Below are 17,960 nucleotides of genomic sequence, written 5' to 3'. Positions count from 1 at the left end.
TATTTTGTCAATAATGTCAATACTATCATTTTTATCACTTTCTGAAAATTCTTAATATAGTTTTATTGATGTTACTTTTCAACTGCAATCAAAGTTTCTACTTAAACTCATCTACAACCATCTCCATAAACTGATAATAAAAAGAAGTAATCCACTTTCTCCATAAAATGAGAACATTATCCAAAATCACTACATTTAACACAAATTAATGACAGAAATACATAGACCAGTTGGCAACCTGAATGAAACCAGTAACTAACTTGTATAAAAAATTACAATTCAAGAAAAAAATTACAACAAGTAATACAGTAACATATTGGCTCTGTTTGGAAAATTATATCAAAGATTTGCATAACAATGCAGGATCTTCCACATGCATAATCACCTGATAAAATATGAAGCAAACAAAATGGATAAAAGTTATGCATAGAATTACAAAATAAACAAAAATACTCTTTAGTCTGATCCAAGAATAAAACAAAATACTGATCTATATCATGATCAATTCAACTTAAATTAGGTTCACTAACCTTTACTAGCAAAAGCTCAACTTCTATGAAAGCTATTTAACTTTACCATCAAAGTTACATAGAGCCTGTTACCCACTCCATATATGAACCGAAAATATGCATGCCTCCATTTTCTAATGAGAAACAAAGAACCACAAATCCCCCAGAAACCTACTGCAAATCCCACTCCCATGCCAAGGTACAACGATTCTTTTATAGATTCGTCATCTTCATTCTCTGCATTTTTAGGATTTTCTTCTTCCTTGGTACAATTTTTACAATTTTTAAGAGGAGCTCCGCATAACTTTGGATTTCCAATGAAGCTTGATGGATCAAAAGTTTGAATTTGAGATCCTATTGGGATTGTTCCGTCAAAATTATTGCAAGATAAATTCAAAACCTCTAAAAAGTTTAAGAGAGCCATGCTCTGAGGAATTTCACCAAAAAACTTATTATTAGAGAGATCGAGAGATTCCATATGTTTCATGTCTCCAACCACTTTTGGTATTGTTCCAATCAAATTATTGTGAGATAAGTTTAACGTTTGAACTTGAACAAGTCGAAACAATTCCAATGGCAGTTCCCCAGACAAGCTATTGGTTGAAAGGTCAATAATTCGTCTATCTGGACTGATTAGAACCGCATAATTTTGACTTTTAATAAACAACTCAATTATGGTACCTACTGGCAATTCCTCGTCAGCATATGCAACCATATCAGTCAAGTTATAGACGCATTTCGGTATAGATCCTGAAAGTTTGTTTTGTGCAAGGTCCAAATGAAACAAATAAGTAAGATTGAATAATTGTGTTGGAATAGTCCCTTCAAATTGGTTAGCTCTCAGTATGACAACTTCTAAGTTTTGTGAAAAGTTGATTGGTATGGTTCCCGAAAATTCATTTTCTCCCAAGATCAAGACTTCCAATTGTCTCCAATCAGAGAGGTGTCCCAGAGCTTCACCAGATAGCCTATTACGCCACAGGTTGATGACTCCCACTTCATTCAAGTTCTTCCAACTATGCGGAATTGATCCTGAGAAAAAGTTGTAAGACAAATCAACATGATAGACCATTGGTGATATGTTTGGGAGTCTTCCTGTGAAACTATTGTGATCCAACCTTAAAATTAAACAATTTAGTGTTAGGTTAGATATGTCTTCAGCAATAGAATTGTTTGACAAAATAAGTTCATTGGGTATATGCGGAGGAGCAGTTATTCTTTCTATAAGATTCGAGAACTTATTTCTATCTACAAACGAAATTCCCGAGCTTGATAAGTCGAGATGTTGCAGTGACTTTTGTGTATATATCCAAGATGGAAAGTTTGGGCCTTGATTTGTATTTCCCAATGAAAGGTGAGAGAGTTGAAAAGGAGGAACCCAATCTAAATCAAACTGGAATAGAAAATTTGAATTACTCAAGTCTAGTGAATCTAAACTAGAGAGTTTGGAAAAAAGTAAATTTGAAATTTCACCAGAGAAATTATTAGAGCCAATAGATAAGTAATTTAAGGAAGAGAGGTTTCCTAGAGTTGAAGGAATGAAACCACTTAACATGTTCCAAGCAAGACCAAGATATTCAATATGTGCTAGTTGACCTATTTCATCTTGAATTGGTCCCTGTAGTTTGTTATCAACGAGATCAAGGTGTTTCAAATTTTGAAGGGTTAGCAAGCTTGAAGGTATCTCACCATATATATTGTTATTGTCAAGGTAAAGACAGGTGAGATCTTTGGTGAAATTAAAAAACCCATCAGGTATATGAAAGGTGAAGTTGTTGTTTGAAAGATCAAGAGTTACAAGTGAAGACAAATTCAAATACTCAAGAGATGGAAAGTTGTTCAGGTTACATGCACTCAACTGTAATTCAAACAATGACGGAAGTGTACTTACTACTTGAAACCAGTTGGTTTCCTTATGAAGATCAATCCAATTAAGGTTGAGATATTTTAAGGAAGAAAGTGGAGAAAGCCAATCAAGATTATCCATTTGCAGAGTCTGATAGTTCCAGGAGAAGTCAAAGTCTACAAGTTTAGATGAATGTGTGATATTGTGTTGAATGGATGGAATTCTTATCACATGAAATTCATTCTCACTCAAATCCAAGTAACTGAGAAACTCAAGTTCTAGAATACAGAGATTCATCTCACCTTTCAACATATAATTAAGAACAAGGCTTGTAACTCTGTTAGTAATGTTGTCACAATAGACTCCTTCCCAAGCGCAACAATCTTTTTTGGTTGACCACGTTGATATCCGACCAAGACTATCATTGATGCCTTGTTTGAAGTTTAACAGTGTCTCTCGATCTTTCTCATTGCATCGAACAACTGTGTGATTGGTACACATGGTTTTGTGGAATATAGTTATAGATAAAAGTATAAGCAAAAGAAGTGAAATTTGTGTAGTAAGAATGGTCATCATGAATAATTGTTTGAATCAAAGAAGAATGTCTAATTCAAATTGGATTATGATTTATTATGAGATTTTAATGTGCTTATATAAGATAAATTGGAAAAGGCTTGATAAGAAAGTATGTGGACAACAGTTTCAATTGATACAAATGGGGTCTGATTGTTAGAAAAATGAAATAGTTTCAAAACTTCAAGACTTTGAATAGGCAGGGAAGACTTTGAATAATATAATTTCTTTGAACCTCAAGTTTTAAACTTGGTACCAAATTATTCAAAACTTATCATATTACGATTACGATTGGTAAATGTTTAATTGATACTATTTTGTGGACAACAATTATGTTGATCACCCTGTCATCATTTGAACCTTTTTGATATGACAGAGGAAATTGCTATGAATACCACACAGATTTGGCAAAATTAAAATTAACAAAGTAATACAAATTGAAATTTGTTTTGTTGTTAACCCTCTTATTTATAAGAAAAATGGACACAAGTTACCCGGACTTTAAATTTGGCTAATACAATGATATAAATATAAATTTTAAATTGATATGATTGTACTAGACTATAAGCAACCTCTAATTTAATGACATGATATTTGTAGTTATGTATTGCAAACAAATGGTACTTTGACGTAAATGATCAATTTGTTTCTACATTTCAATGCTATCTAATATCTATCATTTTGTTTCTAACATTGCTATTTATGTAATGCCTATAGTCTCTTCATCTCAATGCTATCTAATATCTATCAATTTGTTTTTGTCTCTTTTTCTTATTTTGAAAAGTGCATCACATAGTTTTACAATTTCAACTCAATAAAATACTTGGTAGCTTATGGAAAAGCTAAAAAACATAGCTCCGGAAAAAGATGACAAGGAAAAAGCAATAAAATACTTGGAATGTTGAAGTAATTGATAAGAAATATGTGGACAATAGTTTTACAATTTCAACTCAATTTGTAGAAGTTTCAATACAAGAAGTTGTGTTATTTTTATACAAATTTGACAAAAAATTATTATGATATTTCAGAAAGTTAGTGTGATTCAAACGATTAAAATAGATATTACAAGGCATTGCAACTCATTCACTATATATCAAAACAATAATTTTGAACTTCATTACCCACGTTTTTTCTGGATTGAATTTGAATAACTCAAAAAAAGTTTGTCAATTTATTATAGGTTTAATTAATATGGAGATCCCTAAACTATTTGAAATTTTTTAGATAAGTTCTTAACTAAAAAATATGTAACCATATTCCTAAACTATTTTATAATTTTCAATTAGGTGTTTCTGTTAAACCACTATTATTTGTCAACACTGAAATGACATCCATATTATATACTTGTAAAAAAAAGTGGTTATAACATGGTTTAGGAATATATATGATTACACATGTTTTAGTTTAGAGGTCTATTTAAAAATTCTCATATAGTTTAGAGATATGCATATTAACTAAACCTTTATTATCTTTATTAATGATCCATTAAAATTCATTAAAAAATTATTTGAAAATTGTAAAACATTTATATTGTTTTACATATGGTTGTGATTGACGCGATTTATCCCATGTTGATCCAAATGGGATTTTGATTACCACAAAAAAGATATACCTCCAAACAAAAAGACTTTGTAAAAGAAATGAAGACTTAGACTAGTAGAATTTCTATGAACCTCATATTATAAAATTGTCTTGAAGTTTCCATAAATTATTGATTTGGAAAACAAGAAAAAAGCAAGAAAAAAATTGGAAATATCCAAACAAGAAGGCTTGGAAAAGTGATTTGGAAAACTTAATTATTTTCTTTTGAAATATTTATATAAATAATTAAAGAGCTCTCCAAAAGAAATTATCCGGATCTTTTCGTCCATTTTGTTTTTAATGAGAATATGATGATCAACATTTGAACCCATTTAGTGACATTGAAAAGAGACAACAGAATACACGTATTATATCTAGAACTGTCAAATGTGCCACAAATTCCAAAGCTCACACCTGTTTTTGACAAGAGTAAATTTAGTGCATTACATTCATAATAATTGTTGAGATACAAGATGGAATTCGAATAAAAGTACGGAAACTAGCATGATATGGAGCGTCCTAGCTAAGATATGGGCAACTTCATTGACCTGTCTTCTAATAAACCTCACATTAGAGGTTACTAAGTCAATATCTACATTCATTGATAATAACATGAAAATCAGAAATGCCTTGCTTATTGTCGTAGATACTGTCAACGATAGTTTTGGAATCCGTCTCAAAATCCATGTTAACTAGCTGGAGATCATGAACCCATTGAAGAGCCGAGAGCACACCTAACACTTCCCCCCAAGTCTACATCTACCAAAGGTGAAATCCATTCCGATCTGGCTAAAGACGCCAGAAAAAGGAATTATATTGTAATTATCAATTTTAGTGAACCTAGATAAAGGAATTATATGCACTTTTTTTCCAGAAAAAGGAAAATAAAAAAAATTAAAACTTTTATTTCAAAAAATTATTTTCCCTAAATAAAAGTGTGAAAAATCTTGGGACGCAAAGACGCCAACTTTAATTTTCATGACCTTTAAGAAACCCTATAAATGACACATAATTATATCATCGTTTAATCTAATGTTTGATAAGTTAGCATGATTTGTGTTAAAAACATGATAGGATACATGATAAATTATTAATTGTTGAATCAATTTTAAAAGACATTTGCTATTAGATGATTTATCTCAAAACCAATTATCATGCATTGTGCTGTCATGTGTACTATGTCTTTAACCATACAAGAGTAAAAAGACATAGGAGTTGAAATACTTCAACAGGTTTTGTTCACTTGTTTCCAGCTTTGATAATATATGCACACACACACACATTGACTCCTAGTTAGAGCACTCCGCTATGCCTGTTTGTTTATGCAAAGTGAAAGGTTTGAATGAATTTTATTTAATTTTGTAAATGAAAAATTATACTCAAAAGACTAGAGTTGTTATGGTGAAATAAAACTCATAGTTATATTTGTACTTTTGATGGAACAGATATATATGCTTATTTTGTAATTACAAAGCAAGCAGAATGACTTGAACCAATAATTATTCTATAATTTATCCAGACACATAAATTTCATCGGAGTAGTGCTTCACTTCACTGGAAGCGATATAACTATCAATCACTGACACATACTTAGACACAAGATATGACACAGACACATGTCAATAATTTAAGAAAATAGAAGTGATTAATGTCGATATTAGACATTGGCACATCTTCAATCTCATAACTTCACAAAGTCATCAATGTCAACATGTCCTCATGTTTGTCTCAAGGTTAAAATTACATGAGTGATGTTTTGCTACTTATGCGATGCCTTATTTTTTACATTTCAATGCTGTCTTAAATTCATCAATTTGTTCCAGTCTCATTTTCTTTTTTGAAAAGTGAATCACATTTTTTTATATTATAAAGTAATGGTGGGACTTCTTTAAGGATAGTAGTCAAAAGAAAAGCTTTTGTTTCAGGATATAGATTCTGATTTATCATGCCTTCAATTGTGTTCAGTATTGAACTTGAATAAGATAAAATAATTCAAGTGGAATTAGAAGTTACTTACAACCAAATGTAACCAACTGATTGTGAAGAGTAGCTATAAAAACAATAACTTGATGCTAGTATTAGAGAATAATTTATAGCTGAAGGAAGGGAGCAAAGTTTTTATACAAACACTACATATGATATGCTCAAAATGTGCAAAGCATATTGGAAGCAGCAAAGTTTCTAAACAAACTCTTATTCTTAAACCATCTGCATAAACTAATATGTAGAGAGATACATGAGGTGTGCACTAGCCCAAAGAACAACTTACAAAATGAATGTAACCATTCCCTGACTATTATAAAAAAAGAAAATAAATAAACAAAAACATTAAAACAAGGGAAACATAAATTCAGAAACAACAGTGTTACAATCACATATGATCTCATCTCATACAATTATTAATTGTTGATATCAAAATATTTGCTCTATTTGGAAAACTCTATCCACGAATTGGATAACAATGCACAAACTGTGACATGCATAATCACCTGATAAAATATGAAACAAATGAAATGGATGTAAGTTTTTATTAGAATTACATAATGAAACAAATACTTTATAGTTTGAGTGATAAAACTTGAAGTAGGTTTCACTAACCTTAATTGGCAGGACCTCAATTTCTGCGAAAGCTATTTAACTTTACCGTCAAAATAACATAGAGCTTGTCACCTACTCCATATATAACCCGAAAGCATGCATGCCTCCATTTCCTAATAAGAAACAAAGAACCACAAATCCCCCAGAAACCTACTGCAAATCCAACTCCCATCCCTAGATACAATGATTCTTTTATAGAGTCTTCATCTTCATTCTCTGTAGATGGCTTTGCAGTTTTAGGATTTTCTTCTTCTGCGGTACAATTACTAAGTGGAGCTCCACATAGTTTAGGATTCCCAATATAACTCGATGCATTAAAACTTTGAAGTTGAGTTCCTATTGGGATTTTTCCGTCAAAATTGTTGTAAGATAGATTCAAATAACCCAAAAAGTTTAAGAGAGCCATGCTTTGAGGAATTTCACCATAAAACTTATTATTGGAAAGATCGAGAGATTCCAAATTTTTCATGCCTCCAATCGTGTTCGGTATTGTTCCAATGAAATTATTGTGAGATAGATTTAACGTTTGAACTTGAATAAGCCGAAATAATTCCAATGGCACTTCTCCAGACAAGCTATTGGCTGAAAGGTCAACAGTTCGCCTATCCGGATGGACTTCATAAATATAATCTTGACCTTTTGTAAACAACTCAATTGTGGTAATATAAAAAGAAATAAAATGAAAAGTAACCATATCTGTCAAGTTGTCGACACACTTTGGCACAGAACCTGAAAGTTTATTATGTGCAAGATCCAAATGAAACATATAAGAGATATTGAATAGTTGTTGTGGAATAGTACCTTCAAATTGATTGGCTCTCAATATGACCACTACTAAGTTTTGTGGCATCCCAACTGGTATGTTTCCAGAAAATTCATTTTTTCCCAAATTCATGATCTGCAATTGTCTCCAATCAGAGAGGTTTAATGGAACTTCACCAGACAGCTTATTACTCCATAGGTTCAAGACTTCCAGTTCTGACAAGTTCTTCCAACTATGTGGAATTGATCCTGAGAAGGAGTTATAAGACAAATCAACCCAATCTGCCATTGGAGATATGTTTGGGAGTCCTCCTGTGAAATTATTGTGATCCAACCATAAAAAGAAACAATTTAGAGTTAGGTTAGATATGTCTTCAGCAATCGAATTGTTTGACAAAATAATTTCACCGGATATTCTTTCTATAAGCCTTGAGAACTTATTTCTATTTACCAGCGAAATTCCTGAGCTCGATAAGTCGAGTATTTGCAATGACTTCTGTGTATATATCCATGATGGAAAGTGTGGGCCTAGATTTGTATTTCTCAACAAAAGGTGAGAGAGTTGAAAAGGAGGAACCCAATTCAAATCAAATTGGAATTCAAAAATTGAATTACTCAAGTTTAGTGAAACTAAACTATGGAGTTTGGAAAAATGTAAATTTGAAATTTCACCAGAGAAATTGTTATCGCTAATAGATAAGTAATTTAAGGATGAGAGGTTTCCTAAAGTTGAAGGAATAAAACCACTCAACATGTTTTTCGAAACATCAAGGTATTGAAGATGTTCAAGTTGGCCTATTCCATCTTGAATTGATCCTTGTAGTTGATTTTCAAAGAGATTAAGGTATCTCAAATTTTGAAGGTTTAGCAAACTTGAAGGTATCTCACCATATATGTTGCTCTCCTTAAGGTGAAGGTAGGTGGCATATGTGGTACGATTAAAAAACCCATTAGGTATATTGGAGGTGAAGTTGTTGTAAGAAAGATCAAGAGTTACAAGTGAAGACAAATTCAAATACTCAAAAGATGGCTTGATCTTGAAGTTTTCGAGGTTACATTCACTTAATTGTAATTCTAACAGTGAAGAAAGTATACTCACTGCTTGAAGCCAATTGGTTTCCTTATGAAGATCAATTCCACTTAGGAAGAGATATTTCAATGAAGAAAGTGGAGAAAGCCAATCAAGACTATCCATTTGAAAACCATTAACCACGGAACCGGCTGAGCTGTAGGATAAGTCAAGGTAGGCAAGTTTAGATGAATGCGTGATGTTGCGTTGAATGGCTGGAATTCTTATCACGTCAAAATCATTCCCGCTCAAATCCAAGTAACTTAGAAACTCAAGTTGTAGAATACAAAGATTCATCTCACCTTCCAAAAAATAATCGTTGAGATCAAGTTTTGTAACTCTTCAGGTAGTGTTGTCACAATGGACACCTTCCCAAGCACAACAATCTTTTTTTGTTGTCCACATTGATATCCGACCAAGATTATAATTGATGCCTTGTTTGAAGGTTAACAGTGTCTCTCGATCTTTCTCATTACATTGAACCACGGTGTGATTGATGCACATGCTTTTGTATAATGTGATTATAAATAAAAGTAGATGCAAAAGAAGTGAAACTTTTGAAGTAAGAATGATCATCAAGAATGATTGTTTGGAACAGAAGAAAAAAAGGTATAATTGAAATAGGTATGTGATTGCTAGAAGCAGTTTTTGGTAGTTTAATGACATATGTTAGGGGATTTTAGTGTGATTATATACGATGTTTGCTAACGGAAAGCATGAAAAAAGAAGATGGCTTGAAAAAAACCGACTTTGACATGACTGAGTGCGTTTGGTAGGAAAATAAAAGAACGTTAGTAATGGGAAAGCATGAAAAAGGAAATAGTTCCAAACAACAAGACTTTTGAAAAAACAGAGAAGACTTTTAACCTTATGTTTTAGGCTTAATTGCACTTTTGGACCCCTATCTTTCCAAAAGTTGCGGTTATGGACCCCTAACTAATTTAAATACAAAACAGCCCCCTATGTTTTGATTCTTTGGCAGTTTTGGACCCCCAGTCCATTGTTGACTCGGTCAACGCTGACGTGGCACCCTAAGTGAGGTGCCACGTGTCATTTTTTTTTTTTTTACCTTGGGGGGTCCAAAACTGCCAAATAATCAAAACATATGGGGCTGTTTTGTATTTAAATTAGTTAGGGGTCCATAACCGCAACTTTTGGAAAGATAGGGGTCCAAAAGTGCAATTAAGCCTATGTTTTATTATTTGATAGGCCATATATATATAGCTAATTGCTGAGAATGTTCACATTCACTTAATTGGTTGCCATTGATAATTGAGGAAATTACAATCTATCAGCAATTGAAGTAATAATCTTTAATCAATTGAGTGCAATACTTTTATTTGTTGTTAAAGGATAATTACCTTTTGTCACGACCCAATTTTTGGTCGTGACTGACGCGTAGGCTAACACTAACTCGTCATAATTTTAGCCTAGTAGCCTCTCATCTATTTTCATAACCTTTGAAATGTCAATTAAATATCGACGAAGTGTATAAAGGTTAGCTCAACAATTATGCAACTCGAAAGAAAAGAATATAATTCCTATTCATATAACTATATCATACTGTACTAACAAAATAATGACTACAAAAATCAAAATAAAAGAGGTTTATCATTTTATCAACAAAAGTACAATTTAAAATAGGTTATTAACTGAAATTGACCACGTAATATACGTGAAGTCTGAAAATTGACCCTGTAATTAAATAACATGTATTCTGACCATGTAATTCGAGATTTTTATTATTTATAACCTGTAATATACGCGAAGTCCAAAAAAGCAACTGAGAGATTGAATTTTTTCATGATTTCCCAGCGGCGAGTTAAGAACGTTAAAATATGGCTTTAACAAAAAAATTATAAATTTTCGACAAACGACAAATTAATTATGAATTTTTAAAGTGTCAAAAGCTCAAAAAACAAAACAACAGAAATCTCGATCTATAAATCAAATTTTGAACTCATTATTTGCAAAGACATCTATAAAAATACATAAAAGGGATTTGTAAAGTTTCATTACATTTCGAAGTCGTTTAAATTTATTTTGATTTTTCAACTGAAACGTGCAAAATTGAAATTTTGTTCCGCGTAAGCGTATACTCACCAGTCAAATTTAGTTTCCTAATTTTGTAGGCATGACTAGAACATGATAAGAAACCTTCACAATGAAATTTTGTAAATTTTAAACGAGATACAAATTAATTATAAATTGTTTAAGAAATTCATAATTATGAGGGAATAAAAATTCATAATTAATTTATCGCTGGTCGAAGAAATTTAATTTTGTGTAAAGCTATATTTTAACGTGCTAAACATGTAAGAAAAAAATAGTGAAAAAATTCAACATGTAGGTCGCATTTTTAGACTACACGTATATTATAAGGTGGTCAAAATTAAATAAGAAGAAATTCAAGTTACAATGCTAGAATATATGTTTTGTATTTTATTGGGTCATTTTTCAAACATAAAGTATATTACAGAGTCAATTTGAACAATTAACCGTTAAAATAAGAGAGATGAAACTGTCAATAGTGTGCTAAATAAAATTCCAAGACCTATTTACGTGTGACAATTTTCAGATTGCCCAAATTTTTCTTTTTGTAAATGTGTTAATAGACTTTTAGGTTGAGTCTAATGTGCAAAAATTATCGATCGAACCCGGACGACCGCCCGGGGTCGCCACACGGTAGAACCTCCCATGACTACAGTTCAAGATAAAGGACTACGACAAGGATGAAAGTTTGGATAGATAAGCGAATTCCAGGATAGCCATACTATTCACCATATGAGTTCATACTTATATCCCTTAAGGATAACACTTTCCAATAAAATCTTTAGCATGATCCAATCACAAGTCATAGATGAAGTTCTACAAACACATCTACTAGGGTAAACTCGTTTTCGGTATCTTTTGTCTAGCTACTAACTAATTAATTCCTAAATATATATACATATCAATGACTATAAATTACATAATCTTAATAGTGAATAGAAAATAACTGAATAAATAAATAATTATCTAATAAAAAAAACAAAGGTTCATCTTCCTAGCCTAAAAATATTTAGTTGTCCATGGTAACTAAAAACTAATTACAAAAGAAATTTACCCTATAAATACTTAGAGAGAGAAGAGAGAAACTTCTCCTGAAAGCTCCTAGAATCCGCCTTCCTCTTGAACTGTTCCAGTTCTAAACAAGAAATTAAAAATGATAAAGGCGGAATTTATAGGGAAAGCTTCCACCTGAACCTAGGCCAAAAACGCGGGCTTTCTACCACAAAAAGTCACAAAATTAGGACTTTTCCGCAAGCAACTGGGCGCCTAGCACCATCATGCATGTGAAGTAAACGTCGCAAGAAAGGGGGAGTTTGAATTGTAACCCTTTTAAAAATTATTCCTAAAACTTAAATCAATTTATATACTCAAGAAAGTTCTTGGTGAGGGTTAAACAAATAAAATATTTATGTTGTTAATTAATAATTAAATGGACCAAAGATCTCTGTATTATTTATTTAAAATAAAGTAAATAAAAGGATTAGAGAATTCTAGAATATATGACTGAAATAAATAACTTAATAAAACGACCAGAATACTCTGGATATATAGCTGAAATAAATAAAGCGATAAAAGGACTAGAAGGTTTTGGATATATAACTGAAATAAATAAAGCGATAAAGTGACCAGAGAACTCTGGAGATATTAAGAATAAAATAGTAATAAATAAATGGGACTAGAAAGTTCTAGATAAATATTAATTAGTAGGCAAGTATTAATTTTAGGTTAAAGGACCAAAAAACTTCGGAAAAACTAATATGGTTAATTATATGTGATAGTGTGTGAAGTGTGTTAAGTTAAAATTAAGAGATAAGAGAAGAAAGAGAACACAAGAGTTTTATCCTGGTTCACCAAAATCGGCTACTTCAAGTCCCCACACTTCGTGTGAGATTATCGACTATAGTATTCAGCTATATCATAAACTTCTGAATAGCACTATAAGTTGTTGATGACACCATATCAGTCTGATTGCACTATGTATTATTATCCTCAGCAGGCTTCATGATCACACAAGAAAGGTTTGAAACAACTCTTATCTCAAACTACTAATCCTAATAGACTTGAGATCTAAGTTACACTTTATATGGTGGTTGGTTGTGGTAGAAAATGGAATCTCAAACAAAAGAGATTTTAAATGATATCTCAAACAAAAGAGATATTATAAAAACAAACTCAAGAGAATAAGTAACAAATAAATATAGTGAGAGATTATGGAGTTTTCTTTGTTGTTGTTGAAGAGCTTTTGAATATTGTGAAAAATATTCATGTGAGATAGATAGATAGATTGAATTCTTTTGTATTGTAAGCTCTTGCAAAATACCATTGAGATATGCTTGTATTTATAGAAGCTGAACACCTGAAGTTCATAGAAATATAGAGCTGTGTTATACGTTTCAAAACAACCCATGTGCATTTGTTTTGTTGCTTGATGCGCAAGGTTGCAAAATTTCCAAAGGTATGATAGCATGCGCCTGGGCGCTTTCCTTCAGCTTATAGGCGCATGTGTGCCTCGTTCTATGCCTCTTGGGGCTTCTGAGTGCGTTATGTGCTGAAAATGTTTGTTGTCTTCACCTGTTCAGGTGTTTGCTTCAATGTTAGATGTCTTGGAACATGGGAACATAATTTCTCCTTCTGTAAAGTCTTCTGAGGCCTATTGAAGCTTCATTCTTAATCTTCCCAAGCACCACATAAATCTTTGGATGTCTTGCTTTCCCGATTTGAATGATTTCTTCGTGAATTACATCAAGAACACCATAAAATTGATATGTTTTGGGAAGAATAGAATTACAGACTCAAATATAGAAAACAATATAAATATCTCAAAATCATAGGTAAAACTCCTCTATTTTGCTGGTAAAACCTACTGAAAATGACTGAAAAACAAGCTAAAAATAACATAAGATAATCTCTCAACAAATGGTACATTGAAAAAAGAAAAAGTAACAGCATATGTTACATTACATTTGCCATTGTAACATTGCCAACAAATGGTACATTGAGCGATATGCACAATTACCATATAATTAAAGATGACATCCGATTGATATTCAGTTGATTAATTAGAATGAGATACTCAGTTTTTTTTTTTTTTTAACAAAATGAAATACTCAGTTTTCTTTTAGTTTTCTCTACAATTTCATTGGCAAATGAATTGGTAACTTTTTTCATATGTACCATGGTATAAAAAAGGACTATCTGATGATGTATTTAAACAAAATGGCTTTATTTGAAATATTAACTTTAAAGCTCAAATGTCTAAGGTGGATCAATATTTTAAATGCTACACACAAAAATTCATTAATTTTTTAATATTAACCATTGAATATTTTTATAAAAAAAAAAATAAATCATTGGATTTTGAAGGTCTGCTAGATCTAATAATGCTTCATCGTTATCTTTTTTTTCTTTTCTTTTTCTAGTAGAGCTTCAAAATTCAATCGTTTATTTTTCTTTTCGAGACTAATCCAATGATTAAAATAAAAACATCAATAGCCTATGTGAATCATCTACACTGTAGATCCACGTTGTACATTTAGGGTAAAAAATTAACGAAAAAGACGGATATAACTAGTAGAAGTAAAGTTAAAGTACTAAAACCGAAGAAAATAGAATTATCAAACCAAATTGAAACCACAAAATCAGATAAGTCATCAAATTAGTAATTTACAAAAGAAAATATCTCAAAACAAGATGACTTAGAAAAAGCAGGGAAGACTTTGAATTTTGGAGTAAGTGATAAGAATAAGTGTTCCACAAATCGAGTGTTAACTCATAATCTCATACGAGTTTACGTATTTAGGTGTCAAAAATGTGTTAACTCGGATGTAAACTCAATTATTGATAAAATTGGAATGTCTGAGAGTTTGACCGAGTTAACACGTGTTAAACTTCGTAAACTCGACCGAGTTTACGTCTAAAAAAAATAAATTATTCTGGTTTTTTTTTTTTGTTGAGGAAAATTGCTCTTCTTCCAAACATTTTGCTCATTTCCCCTCAAACTTCCTCAAGTAACCCGAACGTAAGTTAACTCAGCGTGAGTTAACTCAAATTGGGTTATTTTATATAAAAAAAACATATCGTTTTAAAAGAAAACCAAAGAAACCATGTTTGTAAGAAAGCTTTATTGCCTAATTGATTGATATGTTGGCAAATAGAAAGTTTGTAGTTAATGGTGGGAGTCACATTCTGTTCATCCACCCATGAAAAATAGACAAGTGACTTTAGAAAAGAAAATAGCTCAAAACAAAGATGACTTGGAAAAAGTAGGGAAGACTTTGAATTTTGGAGTTAGTGATATGAATGTTATAGTCCAGTGGTATGTAAAGCAATTAATTTCCTTCAAGTATTTTATTTTCCCTTCCAATTTGCTTTTTTTTTTTTTTTTTTCTTTTCAATTTCTTGTATGTGGGTTTACCATTCAACTAGAAGGTCCTGAAATACCTAATAAAGCTGATTTTGAATTTTTTCTTTTAAAAAGCATTATCTCTCTCGACTTGGTCAAAAGTAAAGGCTATAAAATTTGTGGCATCTGAGCTACCTTGAGGGTCAAAGTGGAAACTTCACTATAACTTAGAAGGGTCACAGTGGTGCACAAATTTCACTATAATCGACTTCGTTTCAGATTGACATTATTATCTTCTTTTGTTTCTGTTTTTATGTACTTCTTTTTAATCACCACCCTCAATTTCTAAGTGGGAAGAGAACAATAGAAGCTTACTAGTATGTGGGAATAAATTTCTATACAAATTCTGATTCTGCCAGCATCTGCATAAATTGATATATAAACTAATAGAAAGAAGTAATCCATTTTATATACAAAAACCAATGCAATCATTCCTGATACACTATTTTGTTTATTGAACTTTGACTTGTATATAAAGCTATAACTAATAAAATATTTAAAAACAAATACATAATTAAGTTTCATTGAAGGTTCCTTAATTGCTTTGGCTCCAAATATTTACAATCCTCAAGTTCACTATAAAGAAAACAAAGTTGTAATACATGTTACTTTTACAGTTTTTGTAACATAAAATTTATACTTCTGCATTGCCGTAAAACAGTTGTTCCTATTTTAATGGAATTTAAGTAATTTTTAATCGATAATTTTAAATAATATTATCAATATGATAAAAATGATAACATAATTTAAATGAAGGTGCAAAATTGCAATGAAAAGTCCAGCCTAAAGGGATGCATTCCTTTTATATATTAAGCATAATTAGCATTTTTTAACTTTAAGCATCTCTAATATTAATTTCAGTTTTTAGATTGTACCTCTATCATCACTCTAAACTAGAGTAGATAACTAATTACTTATTAGAGACTATCCAAATATATTTAACAATTTTCAATGCAGTTTATTTTAGAGGCTTCTGTAATGGGCCCCAAAAGGCAAAAGTTATGGTGCATAAGGAAATCCTTATGCACCGTGCATAAACACTTCACAACCATCAGATTTAGTGTACACGTGTAATAATTCTAGGCTTCTCAAACTACATCAAATCAAACTTCATTTGCTTCAATCATTTCCCTCACTAAAACATAAAACTCTCCCTCTCTACAATTCAGATGAGTCTTCATCTCTTCCGGCCACAGATGATGATTCCGGCGTGGTGATCGCCGGGCGGCAGCGCCGTGCTGGAGAACCAAACTCACCCTTTTTAAAAAATAAAGTCATTTTTCAACATCCATTTTCTTTTTAAAGCCAAATCCGAACTCGGATCGCGCAAAAACACAACGAGAATGAGTAGATCTAAATATTAAAACTGGTTCGCTCCGCTTCTTCCCTCGTGTTTTCTTCTTCTTCTTCTTCGATCCAGTGGCGCTGTGTCGATTGCTATATGTTATTGTTTCGTCACGGTTTGTGTTCACAGTTTAAGATCTGAAGTTGTTACTAGATTCAAAATCTTTGTGATGTTAGAGGAATTTATGGTTGGGAAACTGCTGGAAACCATTAAGTATATCTAATGGTTTTGGAGTACAACTGTTGAAAATCATTAAGTACATCTAATGGTTTTACACAATAAAATGGTTTTGGCATTCCGGTACGGTGATGATGACGGTGATGATGATGAACGACGGTGTTGATGATGAGATTGAAGATTCTGGAAACCATTTCCACAACAAAATGGTTTGGAGTACAACTCACAGAAACCATTTCCACAGAAAAATGGTTTTGGCATTTCGGTACGGTGATGATGATGAACGACGGTGTTGATGATGAGATTGAAGATTCCAGTGGTGATGATGATGAACGACGGTGATGATTCAGTTTGTTTCCGCGTTTGGTTCGTTTTTTTTTGTTTTGTTTGGTTTCCTTTGGGGGTGTAGGAAGCAATTATGTTGGGATTTATGCACGGTGCATAAGAATTTCCTTATGCACCATAACCGCTCCCCAACGAAGAGATAATGTAGCCTATGAGGTACGGCTCATAGTAACGAATGCGAAAACTCCGTTTGCTACGACGAAGAGATAATGTAGCCTATGAGTCTCATAGTAACGAATGCGAAAACTCCGTTTGCTACGACGAAGAGATAATGTAACCTATGAGGTACGGCTCATAGTAACGAATGTGAAACTCCGTTTGCTACGACGAAGAGATAATGTAACCTATGAGGTACGGAAACTCCATTTGCTACGACGAAGAGATAATGTAGCCTATGAGGTACGACTCATAGTAACGAATGCGAAAACTCCGTTTGCTACATGTGTATGCTATGTTAGTATTCGTGTTGGAGGGTCCTTAATTTTTTTTCCTAGGTTCCATAATTGAAAAAAAAAAAAAAAAGTTTTTCAAATACCGACCGAATAATTCTTGACTTAAATTTCATATCATTAACTATACATTTTACTGTGCATTTGGACCACATTATCTCTTCGTTGTGACGAACAGTAACTATTTCATTTTATTACTATGAGTTGTACCTCAAAGGCTACATTCAAGAATCACCAAGAAAAATGTAGGCC

General features: G+C 31.9%; 2 protein-coding genes across 3 annotated transcripts; both read right to left on the bottom strand.

Moving 5' to 3' along the window:
• Positions 1 to 139: 139 nt before the first annotated feature.
• LOC25490677 (receptor-like protein EIX2) lies at positions 140 to 2,968 on the bottom strand. Of its 2 annotated transcripts, XM_024779176.2 has the most exons (3): positions 2,658 to 2,968; positions 531 to 1,541; positions 140 to 385 (listed from the first exon to the last, which is right to left on the bottom strand). In XM_024779176.2, exons 1-2 carry the CDS (start codon positions 2,929 to 2,931, stop codon positions 547 to 549), a joined length of 1,269 nt encoding a protein of 422 aa, XP_024634944.1. In that variant the 5' UTR covers positions 2,932 to 2,968; the 3' UTR covers positions 140 to 385; positions 531 to 546. The 2 variants fall into 2 exon arrangements, with proteins under 2 accessions (XP_024634944.1, XP_024634943.1); XM_024779175.2 differs by having other exon boundaries at positions 531 to 2,968.
• A 3,585-nt stretch (positions 2,969 to 6,553) lies between these two features.
• Positions 6,554 to 9,584, bottom strand: LOC25490676 (receptor-like protein EIX2). The gene is made up of 2 exons (XM_024779195.2): positions 7,108 to 9,584; positions 6,554 to 6,998 (listed from the first exon to the last, which is right to left on the bottom strand). The coding sequence occupies exon 1, from the start codon at positions 9,233 to 9,235 to the stop codon at positions 7,124 to 7,126; it is 2,112 nt and encodes a 703-aa protein (XP_024634963.1). The 5' UTR covers positions 9,236 to 9,584; the 3' UTR covers positions 6,554 to 6,998; positions 7,108 to 7,123.
• Positions 9,585 to 17,960: the final 8,376 nt, after the last annotated feature.

Source organism: Medicago truncatula, chromosome 3 (genome assembly GCF_003473485.1).
Source record: "Medicago truncatula cultivar Jemalong A17 chromosome 3, MtrunA17r5.0-ANR, whole genome shotgun sequence".
NCBI classification, from domain to species: domain Eukaryota; kingdom Viridiplantae; phylum Streptophyta; class Magnoliopsida; order Fabales; family Fabaceae; genus Medicago; species Medicago truncatula.
Note: the sequence above shows the minus strand (reverse complement) of the source record. Positions and strands in the feature narration are given on the sequence as shown.

Excerpts from the sequence above, each read along its gene's own strand:
- LOC25490676 (XM_024779195.2), bottom strand. The coding sequence starts at position 9,235 with ATGAATCTTTGTATTCTACAACTTGAGTTTCTAAGTTACTTGGATTTG.
- LOC25490677 (XM_024779175.2), bottom strand. The coding sequence starts at position 2,931 with ATGATGACCATTCTTACTACACAAATTTCACTTCTTTTGCTTATACTT.